At 41.3% G+C, this 20,959-nt stretch overlaps 1 protein-coding gene across 11 annotated transcripts in view; it reads right to left on the bottom strand.

Annotated features, from left to right (window-relative positions):
* The window catches only part of DTNA (dystrobrevin alpha), a gene marked incomplete at its 5' end in the record, with an annotated part of 89,029 nt that overhangs the window by 64,319 nt on the left and 3,751 nt on the right, over positions 1 to 20,959 (bottom strand). For all 11 annotated transcript variants that reach the window (XM_082014513.1, XM_082014521.1, XM_082014519.1 and 8 more), the window contains one exon: positions 19,517 to 19,597. In XM_082014513.1, coding sequence (XP_081870639.1) covers positions 19,517 to 19,597 — 81 coding nt within the window. The remainder of the gene's footprint in view (positions 1 to 19,516; positions 19,598 to 20,959) is intronic.

The raw sequence follows: 20,959 nt of genomic DNA on the forward strand, positions 1-20,959 counted from the left end.
GAAATTTATGCCTACAGCTATTATGAATACCTGTAGCCTCTTCAATGTAGTAACAGAATGTCAACCTTGCAAACTCTGCATAAGCTTACATTCCTCTCATTTTAATTTTTATCCTCTCTGCTACCTATTTTCTACTATGTCTGCTATGCCTATTTATTTATTTATCCATCCATGAGATTGTCTTAATCTCACTGAAGAAGGCATATTTCTGTACTTTGTTTGCACAACATGTAGTACAATAAAACCCGAACCTGATTTCTATGTACTACGCGGATGCTAACAAGAGTTTGCAGTGTAACGAACAGCTTACAGATGCAGGAGAGCTTTCTCTCTCCTAAAATCTGCCTTAAATTCCCTCAACAAAGTCATACTCTATAAGTTTGTTTTTAATCTCTTGTTGCTGTTCCTGCTTTTGTTAGGATAGGATAGGATAGGATAGGATAGGACAGGATAGGACAGGACAGGACAGGACAGGACAGGACAGGATAGGATAGGATAGTTTGGGTTGGAAGAGACCTTTAAAGGTCATCTAGTCCAACACCCCTGCAATGACCAGGGACATCTTCAACTAGATGGGGTTGCTCAGAGCCCCGTCCAACCTGGCCTTGAATGTTTCCAGGGATGGGGCATCCACCACCTCTCTGGGCAACCTGTGCCAGGGTTTCACCACCCTCATTGTCAAAAATTTCTTCCTTATGTCTAGTCTAAATCCACCCTCTTTCAGTTTAAAACCATTACCCCTTGTCTTATTGCAACAGGCCCTGCTAAAAAGTCTGTCCCCATCTTTCTCATAAGCCCCCTTTAAGTACTGGAAGGCTGCAATAAGGTCTCCCTGGAGATTTCTCTTCTCCAGGCTGAACAACCCCAACTGTCTCAGCCTTTCTTCATAGGGGAGGTGTTGTTGCCTTAACCACATTTCCTTCTGAAAAAGGAATTACCCCTCAGCATGAGAAAGATGCCCTTTCTGAACTGGATCTGTAAAGCTATAGAAATGTTCAGTTGTTTCTTCAGTACCAGCAGATGATCACTAGGCAGCAGGAGTAAAAGCCACTTGTACCTAGCACCTGTGTGGTGTAAGGCAATCCAAAATGGCGCAGCCCAGCCATTCTTTACGGACCCTTCAGAAAAGCCTTGCACTCTGTAAACAGCATAGCTATTCAGGTGTAGAAGATCTCCCTCATTTGCCTGAAGTCTGAAAAACTTGTAGATGATTTCTAATGGCTAATTGCTAAACTATACATTTCCCCTTAGATTTCCTGTTAAGTGACTTCTAAAGTCACAGCTAAGCTAAACATCTGCATTATTATTAGATCTTTTATGGCACACACTGTCTGCTAATTTAACTTTTATGAGATTAAGTAATATTAAGTCATGAAGGGTTTCATATTTGAGCACGTTCCATAACAGATAGTGATTACTGAATGCAAATAAAGTTCAGTATCTGGACAGAAGTGGGATGAAGCAGACGAGCAGCATTACAGAAGGCTGCCATTCACTCCACAGCAATCATTACTAACTTTGAGAAGACACTGGCTGAATTGCAGAGAAATAAGATTAATGCATGATAATATACTCCAGATTACAAATGTTATTTCCTGTGGTGAACCCCTTCACCTGCTAAAACAACATTTGGAGAGTGTCTCTTGCTAGGGCGTTGTAACTACACTGGCAGGGTGTGAGGCTGAATGGAAGACGGCTGGCTCAGTTTGAAATGAGTTTTATATTTTCCTCAAACTAAAAAGTTTTCGGACACCCTTTGTTTTACATTCTGCCCTTCTGCTTTTGCCTGTGTTCAGAACATCTCTTCTTATTGCCTTTTACTACTTTATTTTGATAAAAAAGAGTAATTAGTAGTTACTGTGCAGAATTCCACCACTCTACAACTCTGTCAACAGGTTAACTTTGGATACCTTGGAGAAATGGAGAGAATTTAGGACAAAATTATGTTGTTTACTATAAACAGGTATGTCAATTTTAATGATTTGAATCCTTCCTCTTTTCTTTAAGCATTCTTTAGTCTTTTCATTAGCAGGAAATCAATGTATTTTTAATTTATTGCAACTAGTAACTTTAATTTACCTGCAACTAGTTATTTTCTGTTTGGTACATAAAGGTATCTTAATGGCCAAAATGTGAGAGAAGGGATGGACTTTAATTTTTTTTCAACTCAAAGCAAAGAAATTGAAATTTATTCATGCAGTGAAAAATGAAGTCTTCTTTCCATCATGCAGTTTATTTAGAATTATGGAAAGGCTGTGAGATATAGATAATCTTGGATGTATCACTAATATCAAAGGAGGCAGACTACTTCAAACATCAGTTGTCAGGAAATGCATAAAATAATCAAGCATAAAAAAGGAAACTGTAGTGAAAGTTTATCTTCTAAGTAGTAAAAAAAAAAAATTAAAAACAGTCTGTGTGCTTAAGCTTTCTTACCATTAAACAGATCTGCTTATGCAAAACCCCTCATCTGTTCTACTGCATTTTTTGTATTCTACCTGAACCACGAACTCTACAATGTTATCTTTCCATTTATTACTAAATGAACATGGAAGAGGAGATTACATTTAATCCAACAAGGGAAGCAACTAAATTAGGGCTTTGATAATCAATCCAAATTTACTTAACATACAGTAGGTCTAACTCTAACTAAACCTAGGTTAAAAATGCCCAGTTAGGACAGAATTCCTCCTTGATAGATTTTCCTTTGTTGGTGAACACAGGAAAAACTTTAAAAGAAGTATTTCATTACAATTTTAGTCCAGCAAAGCTCTTACAGACATGTTTGAAGTTAAACGTACTAGTACTGTCATTTGAAATCAATGGCACTTGAATGTATGTATGTCAGGTATTTCAGGTGCATTTCATTAAAAGGGAAAGATTTATGCTTCCTTGTCTAACAATCCTAAAAATAGTATAAAATACGTTAGGTGATTCTTATTTTTTTTATTAGAATCTATGAACCCATCACAAATCAGGGTATTGGAGCCATTTGTCATCATCATTGCTGTGAAGCTCTGGGAAGTCACTCACTCTTTCTGTTTGGCTCCGGGAGGGTAACGGAGGACTGAGCGAGGCATGTTTTCCCACTACACTACAACTGTGTGTGGCCAAGCAGCCCCTCAAATCAGTCAGCTGTAGCATGATCACCAAAAGCTTTATCTGCACATCTCACCACTATGCAGATAACGTGCCAGCTACGATGGCTTGCAATCTTTTATGCTCTCTGGTGCCAAATTACATGAAAAAGGTACCAGGGTGTTGCTTCTGCTCAGGGTTAGAATGAGGTACCTCTGGTGACAGCTGTCACCCTACACAGCCTGGCACACCCAGGCTACTCATTGCCCAGATATCTGAACCTCCGCTCAGTCTGTATCTGGAAATCACAGGTGCCCTGTACATTCCTATTCCTGCTCCCATGTCTCTCAGGGCTCCTCAACTACCTCACCTGCCTACCTCTGCTGCCTCACATAGTTCATACAGCCCAGGGTTTTTCAGCATAGCTGGGCACCTGCTAGGCAGCCGATCCAATAAGCTTAGTGTGTGTCAAGCCACTTCCGAATGCTCTGCAGGCCATCAGCAGCTCTTGGGCTGGTCACCATTGTTTTCCAAAACCAAGACTGGTGGACTTCTGGCTTGTCAGCACATATTTGAACGTGTTAATGTCAAAATGTATTTCATTGCATCTTCTTGCTACTTCACTTGATTTCTAGGTTTTGTAGATGCAGTGGTTGGTGAGTAAATACTAAAAGCTTAAAGAAGAAAATAACAAATTATTCAGAATATTTACTGCCATGTTACTCTGATCCCGAAATGCTTTTAGAGATGTGTGTATTAGACACCTACAATAGTATGAAAAGTTGTAAGAGGATGATATATTGATAACCAAGAGTAACTACAGACAGATTTTACTTCTTGTCACAAAAATCAAAGTCTTGTTGAAGACTGCTCATCTGGAATTGAATTTGTCAAGGCTTACTGGTAAGCTCTGTCTTCAGGGTGAAGGCCCCTGAAACAAGTGGGACAGTCCGGAGCAAAGAAGACAACCTCGGTGGGGGAGGACCCAGTTAGGGGATGTTTAAACAGAATGGCGTAATCAAGTCCAAGGGACCTGATGGGGAATGCACCCATGAGTGCTGAGGAAGCTGGATGATGTCAATACGAGGCCACTCGCTTGTCTTTGAAAGCTTGTGGCAATCAGGGGAGGTTCCCGAGGGCTGTGAAAAAGCCACTGTTGCTCCTATTTCCAAGAAGAGCAAGAAGAAGGATCCAGTGAACTAAAACCTCACCTCAGTCCCTGGAAAGGGGAAGAAGTGAATCCTTCTGGAATTTCCAAGCATATTAAGGACAAGAAGGTGATTGGGAGCAGTCAGCATGGATTTATCACAGGAAAATCATGCTTGATCAACCTCTTTGCCTTCCACAATGAGATGACTAGCTCACAGGACAAAAAAGACTGGTGGATGTTCTTTATTCTGACTTTAGCATGGCTTTCAGCAGCGTGTCCCATAATATCCTCATTGGCAAACTGGTAAGTATGAGCTGGATAAGTGGGCACTGAGGTGGACTGAAAACTGGCTGAACAGATTAGCTGAAAATCTTGTGATCAGTGGCACCAAGTCCAGCTGGAGGCCAGTCACTAGGGGTGTACCACCAGGCTTGATACTGTGGCCAATACTGTTTAACACATCCATTAATGGCTTGGATGATGGGACAGACTGCAACCTCAGCAAGTTTTCAGCTGATACAAAACGGGGAAGAGTGGCTGATACACCACAGTGTGTGCTGCCATTCAGAGGGACCTCAACAAGCTGGAGAAATACGCTAACAGAAACCTCATGAAGTGCAACAAATGGAAATGTAAAGTCCTAAACGTGAAAAGGATTAACCCCACGCACCAGTACAGGCTGGGTGCCGACCAGCAATACGCCTTTTCAGTAAAAAAGGCCAACATACTCCTGGGCTGCATGGGGTAGTGTGTTGCCGGCAGGTGGCAGGAGGTCATCCTTGCCCTCTACTCAGCACTGGTGACACGTCTGTAGTGCTGGGTCCAAAGTCCAGCAAGGGGCCATGAAGATGATAAAGGGACTGGAGCAACTGTCACATGGGGAGAGGCTGAGAGAGCTGGGATTGTTCAGCCTACCAAAGGGAAGGCTCAGGGGGACTTTTTAAAGTGTGTATAAATGTCTTATGTAAGGCAGTAAAGAAGATAGAGCCACACTCTTCTCAGGGAAAGGACAGTGAAAGCACAGAAGGAAATGGGCACAAAATAAAATACAGGAAAGCATCTAAACATAAGAAGAAAATTTTCCCTGTGAGGGTTGTCACTGTGACAGGTTGCCCGGAGACTCTGTGGAGTCTCCACCCCTGAAGATACTCAAACCTGAACTGGACAGAGCCCTGAGCAATCTGCTCTAGATGATCCTGCTCTCTCCAGAGGTCCCTGCCAACCTCAGCAATTCTGTCACGTCCTTGTCTAGTCATGAATTTACACTGCAAAAACATATAATAACTCTTACTGGAGAGGAATCAGTGTTGCCCCACTGATTTTTCTGTAAAGCCATTCTCAAGTAAGCTGTGCTCCAAGTCCCTTTTCTGGCTCATGCAATAAACAAAAAACCACAGAGCCTGCCCTGAGGCCCCTTGAATGCTTGGGAAAGAGTCGTCCACATCCACAAGCGGTTTTGTGTGAATTGTACAGAGGGCCTTCACGGCACTCTGCGTACTCAGACATCCCCTCATGCTTTCCTTTGAATGCCAAGGGATCTCAGAGGGATCCCTCAGAGGGAGGTCATGGTTTCATTTAAGCCCCCTGTCAGCTGCATGCATTCCTCCTACCCCTTACCTCTTTGCCTGCATTGTGAGAGTGCACAGGTACATGGTATGGACCTGCTCAGTGGGAAACTGGAGTAAAGCCTATCTACTTCTACCTGCCCACCCCAACGATGGACACTCAGAGTGAGCAGGAGGGCATGGATAAGGAATTAAACATTCAGACCAGCCAATGGAAACATCTTTCTGCCGAAGACTCACTGAAGTCATGCAGCTCACCTGTCGGTGCGGTACATACCGCGGGGGACATGCTGGACTTTGTGCAGAATGGTGTGCGGAATCAGTCTGCACAAGTGACGTCCCACCCGGCAGGAGCTGGGCAGCCTGTGGACCTGTTAGGCAGCTGCACGCTGCGTCCACAGGAGACGGTTCTGAGCGGCTGCCAGACCTGGCTGCTGGGTGTCTGGAGACTGGCAGGACGTGCTTTATAGAACTGAGGCACAGAACTTTTGGGGAAAAAGTTTTGAAGGTTCTCCTGTTCACATACCCAGGCTTGCATCCTTGTATCCTCACCTACTGTTCTGCCCAGAAGTAAAAATGGGCTATTCTAAAACCTTCCAAGATTCAGACCGCTACAGCACATTGAACAAACGTGGCCTGTTGGAAGTGTCTGTCAACTTGGCCAAGTGCTACTAAAGAGGAATAACGACCAGGATAACAGTACACTGAAAGGTGGTCTTTTTACTGTTGACATGGTACCTGACAAATCCACCAAGGTGTAAGAGTATGTAAAGACTCCAGTAGAATTCTTCTCTTATACATTAACTCGATTTACAATAAAAGTTCCTTCTCCCCCTGCTGTCATTTCCTGCCTATTCTGCCTCACCTATATTTAAGTGAAGCCTGAAGGGCTCTCTGTGGGTGGGAGAAGAGGCCATCAGTCTCCCCAAGGAGCAGCACTAATGACAGCCAATTCTGCAAAAGGGAACGGTGGGTGATGCACCCTGCAGTGCTGGGCCGGCAAACTGTTGTCATCTACTTGTCACCCAAATGCTGGGAAAGTGTTTCCTTTTTTAAACACACTTTGAAATAATTTATTCAAACTGCTGAATGAAATGTGACATGTATAAAATAGAATAATAAAAAAATCTAACTCTGCGCTGCTTAATATTTTGACGACAAGCAGGAAAGACCACTCAATTAAAACTCTGCACTGTTGCTAATAAGCCACATAGTTTAAATCCATTGATGATACATATTTTTCCTGTTTTAAGACTTAAACATATTTATGAACTAAAAACCAATGTATAAATAGCAGACCTGTTGCTATGTGTATTCCACAGCCAGAGACAGACAATGGTATTCCTAGATTATGCATCTCTATTATTTTTGCTATCCCACCATAATACTATTTTAATGAGAAAGGCTTTATTTGAGGCATAGTGTGATCATACTTCAGTCTGACTAAATAGTTCCTTCGAATGAGTTTTGCAGGCATCAGCTTTAAATTAGCCAAAGAATTCATGGGGACATGAGGTAACAAAACTTGGTCCATAAATACATATGAGACACAGCTTTCTCATTGCTCTTAAAATAAGGTTAATTTACCTTACATCCGGGTTCACATTTCAATTAGTTAAATTACAGCATTTCATATTTTTAATGAAGTGTAAAGCTTCTGTACTATACTACAGTAAACACTGCATTAAGAAAAAGCTCCTGCACTCCCAAAAGATGGTAAAAAAAGTCTCCGAGGCCGGGTGGTACTGTATCTGGAGTTGATTTACAAAGTACCATCTCTGCTATAAATCTGGTGACAGAAACTGAATTATGGAGACTTTCCAAAAATGTTTGTTTCCAGAGAAAAGAAAAATATATATTCCAGCCCTCCTATTTAGCAGATTAACAGAAATGACTGAACATATGAGAAGAAAACCATAAGTTTGGCATAAGGCTGGCACAACTCTGACTGTGTGTAAGAACCCAAGACAAAATCGCTTTTGGAAAACAGGCGGGATGCGGTGCAGAAGCCTCCTGGTAGCCGCAGCCCAGACCACAGGATGGCACTACTGGGTATATTTTAGTAAATGCAGCACACATCTGCTACAACATTTTAACTCTCTACTGGCACAATGTCAAGGGAGCTAACACAAATCGAAAGGCTGTGTATCCCAACCGCTGTCTCCAGAAAATGGCCTTGTCTATTTATTTGGGTGAATAAAGCCTATGTGCCTGGAGATGTGGCGGTGCGGGTGTCCTATGCAGGCGGTCGCGGTCACACGTGACAGGCAAACACTAACAAAGCTGTGAGGTGGAAAGGGCACAATGTCTTCATGTTGAATGCCCTTATTACAGTGATAAAATCTCCTCCAGAAGTACGTTTCTTCAAATGCCAAGTCTGACTAATACTACATCTTTCTCTCTTAAATAACTTCAGTTTTTTTCCTTTGGTACAACCGCGGCCAGCTCCCTCTAACCCCCCTAAACACCTCCCTATGCCACAAGAGGCTTCCTTTGGCACTGTTACCAGCAAAAAGCAAGTGTAAAGGGAACGTAAATGTTAACAAATCAGGTTATTTTTATTTTTCATTAATTTTGAAGTAGTACATGTTACCAGCTCTGAGGATGTAGGTTATTACCCCCAATCTCATATTAACTGCTGTTTTCTTTAAAAAATAGCTTGTGATGACAGGAGAATACACGATTTAAAAGTTCTTTATAACAATTTCTTCCCTCGTGGCTACAGAAAACAAGTTGAGATTACATTCTCAACCTTTAATGTTCAGTCATATCACAAAGGTCAATGAAAAAGAATGAGTACCTATTATGCATTGAGAACTGTTTGAAGACAAAAACTCTCCTTGGCCCATCTCCTGTTTTTCAGAGTTTGACCCATGGTTATTTTGTCTTCTGAATTGTATTTTTAAAAATCATTTAGGGTTGGCAGGACTGTAAACAGCAACACAAGGTACAGAATACTAATGAAACATCAATTGCGTATTTCTTTGAATGTAAAAGATGTAGTATTTTGCATATATGCATACTCTTAAACTCATCCTTATTTTAATAATTTCTTATGTAATGTAGACTGAATTTGGCCCATAATGTTTTTGTCTATTAAAAATAGTTAGAGAAATACTTTTGCTGAACTTCATGCTTGGGAAAACTGCCTGATACCACAATTGCGTTTTTCACCCCCAGAACAGAAGAGACATACTAAAGAATGACAGCATATACTTCTCTCTTTTGAACAGTTTGAGTCAATCCAGAGGGTTTCTGGGACAAAATCCCAGTATCAACCTCAGCTGTTCAGAGTGAGAGCACTGCTGTGAAGTAGGACATTCATGTGGCAGGCAGGACTTTGGTGAAAAAGCATCTTATGTCTGAAGTCACAGGCAGTGACTTCACAGTTCAGAGTCTCATCTTATTTAACTTTTTGCTGAGATTGGTAATGGAGGTGCTAACTACTGCCACAGGTTCAAGATCTCATAGGTATTGAAACACCTACTACATTTGAAAACAACAGGATTTATTTGCCCAAAAAATCTTTTGGGATCCAAGCTATAATCAGCTTTGAGATAAGGAGAGATGGATCCTGGTATCTGGAAGATCCACGTTTTGGGTATCCAATTCACTTGAGTAGACAATGTCTCATTCAAAGAAACTGTAGAGAATATTTGACTAAACTCTGGCTTTGTGTTCACACAATCTTTCCACATATGCCCTCCTGCCATCACTCATATTCAAAGTTATGCCTTCTGCAAGAGCCTCTCAGTGCTCAATTCCCCAGCTGATTTGCTCAGTAACCAGGACGTCCATACCAGGTGGCAACTGCAGTGGCTCCCACTGCAGCAATAACACACATGAAAACTTCACATCTCTTAAGGAAACAGATATGAGGAATAGGCCAAGAAAAGGAGAAAAGCTCCAGTTGACACAAACATAGCTTGACATCATCAGCAACAATGAGAAAAGAAACACGACTGCAGAATGTGAAATGACAGATAAATGAGATTTAGGTGAAGTCCCCCACACCTATCCTTCCTCCTCTGTGTGACAGAAGCTCTTTAATGATGTTGTCAGGGCCCCTAGATGGAGTAAGAGTCTCGGTGTACACGTCCACTTATCTGTCATCCTTTATTTTACACATGCAATACTTAAAGATACCCTGCAAATTCAAGACAAAATAAGAGTTTCAAGGCAAAATACATATGAATGAAATGTGGAAAATTAAACTCGGGGAAGATTGGCACCTTTACAAGAGATGCAGTATGATACCAGCATTGGCTTCACTTATCAGAAATTGAGTTCAACCTCCTCAGACAATATACAGCGAGAGACTGATTCATTCCTTCCTTTGTGCCATAGTAATGTCAGTGAGTTCAAGAGTTACTTTCAATTTACTTTCGGTCAGGAAGGGAGACATCCATCTATCCATCCACGTGGACCGAAGGAAAGAGTGAGCATAGACCGAACTTCTCCTGGAATTAGCCCACACTTTGCACAGTAAGGGCCAAAATTGCACTCAAATACCCTGCTAGAAATACATTGCGGCCAACAACAATATCACAGATATAATGCAGTCTGAATTCAGCTTAGCAATGTCTTAATTTAGCTTGAGGAAAACAGCCTCTGTAAAGCCACTGTATATCATAAACATTGATGCTGGGAAGCTGAATGTTCATTATGTAGAGTCCCAGAACTATATTAATAACAATGCACACTGAGGATGTTATATTGTGCAGTCTCTTCACACTTATAAAAGCAGGAAATTATTTTTATGGCCATCATCTTCTGTTCTCACCATTTGTCCTAGCATACCAGATACATGCTGTATGAAATTTTCCACTAAGTCTTACAGGAAATAATCCTAGGAGATCGCTGTTTAGGCAAGAAGGTGGTGCAAACTGTGCAGTTAAAGGTGGAGGAAAGCTATATAGTGCCTACACATTCTCCAGAGCTGAGTGACAGCATCAACACCAGGAAAAAGCAAAAAATACTTAGCAAAAATCCCAACTCAGCAGACGCAATGGAGAAGGACATTTTGAATGCGATGCTACAGCACATAGATGGGGCAAAATGCTGCAGCTTACCTTCTTAGGAAAACAGTTTTCTGCAAGGACATCAAAACAGTCCTTTACTCTCTACAGAAAGCATGTAAGGACTGAGTTCATGTATGATTCCTCAAGACTTGTCGCTTTGAGTCCAGAATGGAGGTAGGGCTGGTTCAAGATGGTGGACTGAAACTCCCTAGGAACAGAGGATCATGATCACCAAACTCACTGATATCTGCTCCAAGGAAGACTTCTTACTTTTTTTTTTCCCCTTTATCACATAAATATGTTGTCATACAGCAAAAACTAAGAGAAAGACCAACGTGTGACAGGCATTAAGTCACACTGCTTAATGCACTCTGGCATATTCTGGAGGTGCTTGTGTGACTTCGGGACAGGCCCAGCGAAATACCCAAATGGGACAGACCAGAACAGCCCAGAGAAAGGGAACAAAGGCTCAAGCGTAAGAGAGGGTTTGCCTGAAGAAAAGTGCTTGGAGCCAAGAGGATAACAGGAAAGGAGAGAGTGGCCGAGAGAATGAGGGTTGCAGAGAAGTCAGAGGTAAAGCAAATGCCACAGGTAATGACATGAAGGAGGGACAGGGAAATGATGGAGACTTAAAAACACGGTTACTGTTTGAGAGGAAAAACAAGAGGGTGAAAGAAGAAAAAGCTCTCGTGAAGAAGCAGCATCCCTCAGAAGATAAGCTGATCCTGTTACCACCAAGGTATTAGTTTGTTTGCATGAGACTGTATGTCTGCATGTATTTTGCAATTTTTACACTGTCTAGAAGAATACAAAGCTAATAATAATTTATTTTATTTTGCTTGGAGTGTTCATTAGGAGGACCGATGTGAAATAAGATGCACAAACTTCCTGGTTTTGGGTAACTAATCCAAAGCCTGCCAGACAAAGGCGACCGACACCTGTTACCAGTAGCAGATGTTCAGAGACAGCAGTGGGGAACTGAACAGACTGTCCAACCTTAAACCTGCATCAGGAAAGCCATCAGAACTAGCACAGTGAATGGCAGTTTTAGCAGAGTTCAGGAAGTCAGTAAGAAGAGATTTTCAGCTATAATCCAATTACAAAAGCTGTCTGCATCAAGGCAGGGCTGAGCCACCTGGGTAGCAAAGGGCAGCATGTAGGTATACTTGGGACATGGCCTAGTCTACGTGTCTGTCAACTTCTGACTCAAAGGAAGCCAATTCAGTCATTTTCCTCCACAAAGGGCAAAATAATATTAGCTGACAAACTTCTGCAGCTCGTTTTTTAACAGGAGCCACTTAGAATCCTGGGTATGTCTGAAAAATCAATCCTTAAGCAAATTAAAATTTAGAGTTTTAAGATATATAGCCTTGTTTGGTTCACTCTTAAAATGAATTCTACATGTCCACTGATAATTCTTGTATCAATCTTGTACGAGCCACACTTGCAAGTGGCAGCCTTTAAGAGCAAATACTCAGGGACATCTGAGATACCACAACCTCTTTCCATAAAAACAGTCACCACTTTGCGCTAACATTGAAGAAGAGGCTGAATAGTAGTCCCTCAATGAACATGCCAAATACACAGGTTATACCTCAGCTCTCTAACAGCTATTATGATCTGTCAAGCGTATTAATAAACTTCGATAGTTAAAAGGAAAAGAAAAGAACATCTGAACCCATTTTCAGGATATTGTGCTGTAAGTGAACACTTACAGATTAAAATCCTTATGAAAGATTTGTCTGCAGGGAATATGCTAAATCAAGCCCTTTTGAACTTTTGATTAAATAATTGATGCATAATGCAGAATGTATAATATATGCATCCTTTCCCCATAGTTGCCTGGAAACCCATATGGAATGATATTAGCAGCTCCAGAAGCATTTAGTCTCTAAGTCACTGGTAAAGACAAAGGAACAAAAAAAAGTTTTTAAAATCATTAACTCATCTTCCTCTCCATTATTCAAGTACTGCAGGATACCAGAATTAGCAACTTACACAATGGTATCATGACTCTTATAATATAGAGTGCTTTTTCTTTTTTTAAAGCTGTATCTCTTGGAGCCATGTGAATAATGTCATTCACTATAAGTGAACTATAAGACTCAGCTTCTGTTAAAATAGAAAACAAAGAACACAGCTAATATTTCCAGCCCCTATCTTTATGTAATAATAATACTAAGCAGATCATAGAATATTCAAGATGATCAACAGAGAAGAATAAAAATAAGAACTCAAAATAGTGGGTTTTTTCCCCCAAATTATAGGATTTTTAGGCAAATCTCATAGAAGACTGATCGCTGAGGGTTTAGAAGAATATGAGAATGCCACGATCACAAATTCAAGAGGCAGATTGTTTTCCCAGGAAATAATGTTTCAAATTGCAGCCAAGCAGACCTTTTGCACTTCTCAAGTAGGCAACATTGCTTGTCATTCCGTTTGATTGCTCTGTGACCCATCTTGAATCTATCTTGCACTTTATTGCTTCTGAGATGGAATGAAAAACATGATAAAAACCAACAATGAGAACAGAGTACTAACCATGGAAACCTACAGTGATGAAGGATTAAGTTATTTAATCCAAACAATTCTGAAATGATGATAATTTGGTTGCTCCGTTTCTGATGGTCATCCTGAGGAAAAAAGAATGAGGGGCAAGCACAAAATTGCACAGGCTATACAGTCCTTCAGATGCAGAAGGCATAATGAATGCCTCCTGCCATGGCAGGGATCTTAATGGGATTCTTGCACCCCAAGGATACTGCCATCGAGCATTTCTTGTGCACTCCTTTTCACTTCAAAGAAAATAAACACTTGCTGAGTCAAAGAAAAAATGGCTTTATACCATGGTGGCAAGAGGTGTCATCTAAGTAATGAGAAGCAGTTGTCAGTTCCTAAATCAATTAACATGTAAAGATGAAAGATTTGGTGGTTAAATATCAACAGGACAGACTGGAACACTCCTGAGTATCCTCTAGCTTTGTGTTTAGGGAACTTTTTTTGATATGTAAGATCAGTGCCTATTTTGTCATGTAGAAGAGAGTTGAACCTGGATCTCCTGCTGACTTCCTCAGCCACTGGATAACACAGAGGTCACAGCACCATTTCCAGCGTGGAATCAAGACTTACATATCCCTTCCTTTTACAGCAAGTACCAGATACTGTGACTTTTCATTTTGTGGTGAATGGCATGTTGAATGGGGTGGGATAAAATGGTATTTTACGTGTCAGCCCAGTATAGAAAAAAACCCCAAGCCAAACTCTAGTAATTTTACTTAGGTTTAATGAAATAATTTTTAGAAAGTGCTTGCCATCCTAATGGGGGCCAGTAGCTCACACAGGCTGATAGCATTTGATACCCAAAATTGTCAGTTTCTAGGACAAAGCCAGTTTCAGCAGCTTGCTGTAGCGTTACTAGAGGTATAAGATGGAAAAAGCATCTAAAAATAGCATGTTTCCAATAACTGTCATTCATTTTCAGTGGGAAATTATTATATTTCAGGCGGGTGAGAAATTATTCTAACTTAAATGTAAAAAGGCACATCAGATCAGAGAGGCACCCAAGAGCATGTATGGAAATTAAGCTGGCATGCCTACATGCCTCAGCTGTGACTACTTAAGCCCAGTGGGAGGTAGGAGAAAGAGCAGGGTGAAGGTCAGGGAGACCATCTTGGACATTCACATGGTTTCCATCACAGTCATGGCACCTGCGCTCCCTATGTGGAAACAGATGTACTACAACTTGGGTAAGACAAAACAATGTAAAAAAAACAACTCTCACACAGAATATTGAAGGGAAAAACAAAGACACCGAAACCCTAAATTGTTGGGATTAAACTGCCAGAGAATCAAGCTCTTTTTTGTTTGCATTAAGCCACAAATTACTATCACCAGCACAGCTTTAGATTCAAGCTTTCAACTGCCAATGATTTATTCCGATCTAGGGAAATCAGCAAAATCTGCTTTTTGCAGCCAGTGTCATAGAATAATCTCACAACACATTCAGGAAAGTTCATCAAGGACAGCAATAGTTTTCCAGCTGTACAGTTCTGTACTAGTGAGTGACGTTTAATGGTATAATGGTTTTGATTACAATATGTTGTTATGTTCTACTCCTGCTGCCACCATAGCCCAGAGGGAATTTGCATGTGAACACGATATTCCATCTCAGCTTATTTTTCTGTATAAACAATTGGATTTTAATAAATTCACCAAAACCCAAATATTAAAATAAACCAACTGCACAATGATCACTGGGGATAACTATAAATTGTGGGTTTTGGCAGTTCCTGAATACTGGTGAATGTTGAGAGATATGTGTAACTGCTATCGTTGGTCCTTCATGCCTTGTTTTAGGAAAGCCTATTACGCTTCTCAATGCTGCGGATAATCAGCTGTAAATCAACCTTGTCAAGGTGGCATGGTCTTGGCAGTAAGGAGAACTGAGCGGGAGTCTGTATGGTAAGAATGTATATCAGATACTCCAAAACCTGCTCCAATGCACTGGAGGTGAAGTGAAGGCCAATACCCTAATGTTTGACTTTTTGTCAGTGCAACATTGGTTCGTAGGGTTTTCATGTTCTGTGACTGTTGCAGACCTCATGGTGCTCGCCTGTAGTTTTTCCATCTTCCTCCTTGATTCTTGCAGTGTGCACTACTTAGGGCCACCTTTAAAGCACATTTAGAAAATTTATATGATGAAGTCAGCTATTCGCATTTTGTACATTTGGTATTGTACAGACCAGAATAAACATGTAGCATGTTTGATAAGGTTTCTGCACCTGCTTCCTATATGGTTTTATTATCCCAAATAATGAAATTTAACTTCAAATGATTAGGGTGCTGCTATTTCCAAGACTATATCCAACAATATGATCCAGTAGAGCAGCCACAGTCAGCTCACACACTCCTGCTTTACGTTCTGAGAACTGAAGACGACGTAACCACCAGCAATGTTTTCTCCTGGGTCTGTCTGTCCAAGACTCTTGCCATTCATTTGCAATTATTCAGGCCCAAATCTCAAGACCTTCTTAACACTTCTTTAGTACTTGTTTGGTTTTTTTACAGAAGAGGTATCTACATCTTGTGTTAGGATTTACGACTACGAGAACACTACTGCTATTGCAACAGGTCTATTGCTACAGGAGTTCTGCAAAGCAATAAGCAAGGAGCCTGCAATCATCTCTTTCTGTACCCACCACATCTTCAAAGGTACCTACATTACCCACAGAGTTTCTCTTTTCATTACTTCCAATTTTAGAAATTGTCAGCAGAAATAAAGAAGCATAAAATGAGTTTATATCGATGGTGCACTAACAAAGCTGCCCAGCTTTTACGATTTCTGCTTGTAGAACTTTGTGGATCTCTTGCTTTGGGGATTTTTGTCACATATTTCATCCCACATTTGGGCACTTAGCAGCTTCACAGGTATGCCAACAATAATTTGTAAATGTTATTGTTATTTATTTGTAGTGTTAACATAGGCAAAGGGGAATGCAGTAATTTTTCTTTGAAACGTAACAGTAGAGCTTTTTCAAATTTATCTACTTAACATTTTCTGAGTTCTTAAGAAGAATTTCTTGGTTTTCTGAAGAATGAGGCTGGACTGGATTCAATTCTACTCTGTTTGACAAATAATTGCAATGACTGATACTGATTTTTCTCACTTTGCTGATTTTATTTAAACTGCCTTTCAGACTTTTATAAAAGAAATACTTTTCACTTGAATAGTAGTTTTCCTAAAATTTTATGGAATTATAAGGAAGACGTATTTGCAATTTTGAAAACTTTTGGCTAAATATCTTTAAAGTAGTCTTTGTCTTCTGAAAATGAAATAATTCCATAGAGCAATTAATTTGATCAGCAGTGTTAGTACTCAAAGTGTAACATATGTAGTGGTATTCTGGTAAATGGTGGTAAACTGCCAGCTCCTGTATTATCTTTGGCCAGATAGTTTGACTAGTTTCAGGAGAAATGCTGCAAGAGAGAATGGCTCTTAGATTATCAAGGCACTTTTGCCCATTGCACACTGCCTGCTTCACCAGTAAAACCCAGCCCGCTGCTGAAAGTTTCAGCAAAACACCCTTTTGTACAGAGAGACGAATTTGCAAATTCTTCATTCGCCAGGAGATGAACCTGTGTCTGTGTCTGCATTAAAGACAGCAGAAACAAAGAGTGCATTGTTTGAGATAAACGTAGCTGCCTCTTAAATGATATCCCGAGACTGTCTATGCTAATGGGCACCTTCAGGTAAAGAAGATAGTGTTAATAAAACCTCTGCTGTGCTTTCCTTGGAACAGCCACTTCTGGCACTCAAAGCAACTCTCTGCTTCCATCCTCGTACACCTTCAGCCTGTAGCCAAGAGCAGCTCCCTACAATTTATTAAATTAGCTCTTTAAAAGAACCCCTTAAATGCACTCTTTCCCAGCAATTTTTTCTAGTAAGTCTGGGCCAATGTGCCAGGGCAGGGCAGGAGAGCACAGCTGAAAGCAAGCAAGGATGGCTTGAGTGACAGGAGATACTATGCACTGGGAGTGGAGCAGAATTGCCTTTGAGCTTTTACTTTTTATATTCTTCCCTAAATGAAACAGCTCAGATGCAGCAGAAAGGGTTTTTTCCCATGTTCCTTTTTTTTTAATTCCTGAACTTACTATTGAGTGGTGCATAACGGCAATTTCTGTAAGTGGGGGGGAAAAAAAAGAGCAGCTGACATGAGCAGGAGGTCTGATATTAAGCATTCTGGGGCAGAGGCTATATGTTTAGAAGCTCTACCTTGGACACCACTGCTTGAAATCGCATCAGGTAAATGAATGACTTCCCACTAATAAGAGAAAGCCACCTGGGAGAGCAGTAGTCTAGCAGAAACAACCATAAGGAAACTGTCCTTGAAACTCACCCCATTCTGGAGCAATTCAGCCCATTCTGGAGCAACAGGCATTATTCCTTAAGTTGCACAGAACCTAATTCTTAGGATGACATTTTTGTTTAAGCGCCCCCCCCCCCTTTATTTTTTTTTTAGAAGAGGTTGATAAAATATAAGTCTTGATATAAGACCCAAATCACTTCTCCTAGGTTCTCAACGTCAACAGAAGGCAAGCACTGTCCCTAAGCGACTCGGCACAAGCTGGCAAACTGAAGGGCATGTGTATTGGTTCTCTATGAAGAGAAGCAACAGTTCTACAAAAGCAAATCACAGTTGATAAATAAGAGGAGCAAAGTTAAGATTAACAACCGATATTTTTAGCCAGCCAGCCACTCCCAACGAGGCTATTGCACCCTTAGGTTTTTCATTTGCTTTGTATACAGTTATCAAAGCAATTAGTATTATCTTTGCTATGACTGTCAACTTAATTCGATACTTTTGTCACCTCAGACTATTGTATTCTGTTACCATGAAAATGCAGTGAAAATTTCATCTCCTTAAAATTAAAAAAATTAAAATAAACAACTGAATGCAACATAATAGTGTCTTTCAACACATTTCCACCTGAATGGGAGAAGCCAGCTGCTGGGCAGGTACTACTAAATCCCTCACGGGTTTGGTGCCCGGCAGCCTGTTTATAATGTGACACTAATTATACTTCAATTCATATTTCAACTAAACACATATTAAAAACATGAGAAATGTGCTGCAAAAGTGACTGAAAGACCAGCTCTGTAGCTAATAACCCAATAAATACTCTCCAAAGTCTTTTCCGCCACAACTTGGCCTCTCCAGTATGTTTGGACAGGATAAGCTAAACACTTCTGTAACACAGATAGATGTAACCTCAAAACTAGGAACTCTTTCCCGGGCGGTTAATCTCTATTTACAGTGAGCATTTCTTAACGTACTTACCACTGTGCGTAGCACAAACGTAGCCAGGCTGTCACTCTAGTTCAGATATGAAGACTAAAAACACTTGTTTTCCCTGCATTAGTCCTCTCCCTACTGCTACTACTGACAATGTAGGATTGTCAGGATTTTTTTTAAACTTAGCGTGGAAAGGTCTGGTAAAAAACATAAACCAAACCCTACCATTCTAAGTATTTTGGACGGAGAAGAAAGGGTACAATCTGTTACAGATTTTGTATTTATTTTGCCTTTAAAGTTCTCAGCACATGACTGTGCTAATAGAAACTGCAGCTGTAAAGGAAGAAAGCCTGAATCTCAGAAGAAATGTTTAAAAAGTCACTAATCAAGTGGGAAACTTCCCAAGAATGAAGCCTAGATGGAGAAAGACAGACATGCAGAGATGACAAGCAGGTTCATCCTCTTAGAAGAGGTTGCATCTAGCTGGCCTTCCGGAACCAAGGGGGCTGACTGACATTGCACTTACTTTGCTGCGCCCCAAACAGACACGGACTAGAACCACCATTTCTTCTCATAGAAACACTATAAAAGCATTTATTTTGCAGGATCTTGCTGGAACCCCCAAATGTTATTTGACAAGAAAACTGGAGAATGTAGTTAATGTACGTACTAATTAAAGCTGTGGCCTGCATCCCAAACCACCCTTCTACAACTGAACGCCTGGCATGTTTGAGACAAGCTCCTTATCTAAACAGGTTAATATTTAAAACCTGCCCAGGCGCCCTGAGCAGTGTCCCTCGCAATGCCAGATCAAACAGCCCCGGTTTGCGACTGATGCGAAGGACAGACTGGGGGGTGCAGTGGAAAGCTAACGACGACAGCGTATGACAGAAGCGCTGACATACTTACGGTTGCATTTCTTCTGCACAAACCTAAGCTTGCACGCTGTTCGGTAGGTGGACAAGCGGATGCGATCCAGATCTTGAGCCCCTGGTGGAAAAGAACAACAGCGACATTTTAGGGAATATGGCCTGTGCATATCTTTGCCAGCAGGGAAGCCAGAGAACAAAGAGGACACATGGCCTGACTCTGTCTAATAGTTTTCAAGGCTCTCTCCTTTGCAGGGAGAGTAGAGAGGGGTGAGGAGAAAGGAGTAGAATGGCAGGAGCTACAGTGTTAAAAGGCTTTTATAAAGGAAGGCAAGGAATAGTCGGCCCGCTGTGTCTGTCACTTTGAAGAACAATCTGGTCAAGCTGCAGGCTAAAAGACACACTGGCCAGGCTCCAACAGCAAGGGAAAACCTCCATCTAATTTTAATATTCAACAACAAGGCTTGTAATAAATATCTTTGGCTGACATGCCAGAACAGAATAAGGTGTTGCCAGCAAACCAGATCAGAAACAAAATCACGCCGTAATGAAAAGACCGGTAGCAGTCTGCAGAAGGGGGCACACATAATGCAAAGGCTGTGAGGCCTTTCTCCGTGTTGCGGAGTTACGCTCTCTGCAACGGAGACCTGGAAGGGCCAGCTCTCTGCTTCACACACAGCTTGGCCCCGGCTGCTCCAGCTCCAAGGTCTGGCAACCTTTCCAAAGCAGCTGACCAGGAGATGGGTATAAACCGACCGGTAGCTACTTCACATACACGCGCAGCAGAGAGGGACCAGGATGGCGGCAGAACCTGGCACAGTGTCTTTAGGCCTCCCGCTGCTGTGTACCACTCGTAACGCTTCCCCAAAACCTCAAAAAGGAGATGAGGAGACTGTGCTTTAAATCCTTCTCCTTCTTGCCTGGCATGTCTTACATAAAGAAGCGTTGCCTCATAGCTACAATATTGGCCTATGAAATACAAGACTGCTTATTAATTTTACCACACATTTCATGGAAACACACTCAATTAAATCTTTGCACATTGCTTTTTCGTGGTGGTTGGCCCTGTATCGGGAGTAAAACCTGCTCTATTCAGTTGAGCAAGGCACCAAGTTACAAAAACCAGTTTCCTAAGGAACTGTCTGCATGAAACACATCCAAACAAGATACAACCAGGCAGTAAGAGAAATGGAGTGGAATATGGCCCCATTCTGCTTCTACACAGGCTTCCTGAATGCTTTCTTTACGACTCATCTCGACGTTACTAGACTGGCCGCTCAGCTGCACTGTTGTACACACGGCCACCTCGGCTCTGTTCACCCACGCTTTCTCAACAATCTGCCATCCTTTGCACACAAGTATTTCAAATATGCTCTGACCTGTGAGATGAAAATGAGAACAATATTCTCCTCTTTCCCCAGAATCTATTTTTTTCCTGACCAAATTCTCCCACACCATCTTCCCAGGGCTCCCAGCTACACTC

This window comes from Phaethon aethereus, assembly GCF_964289735.1.
Source record: "Phaethon aethereus genome assembly, chromosome: 2".
NCBI lineage: Eukaryota > Metazoa > Chordata > Aves > Phaethontiformes > Phaethontidae > Phaethon > Phaethon aethereus.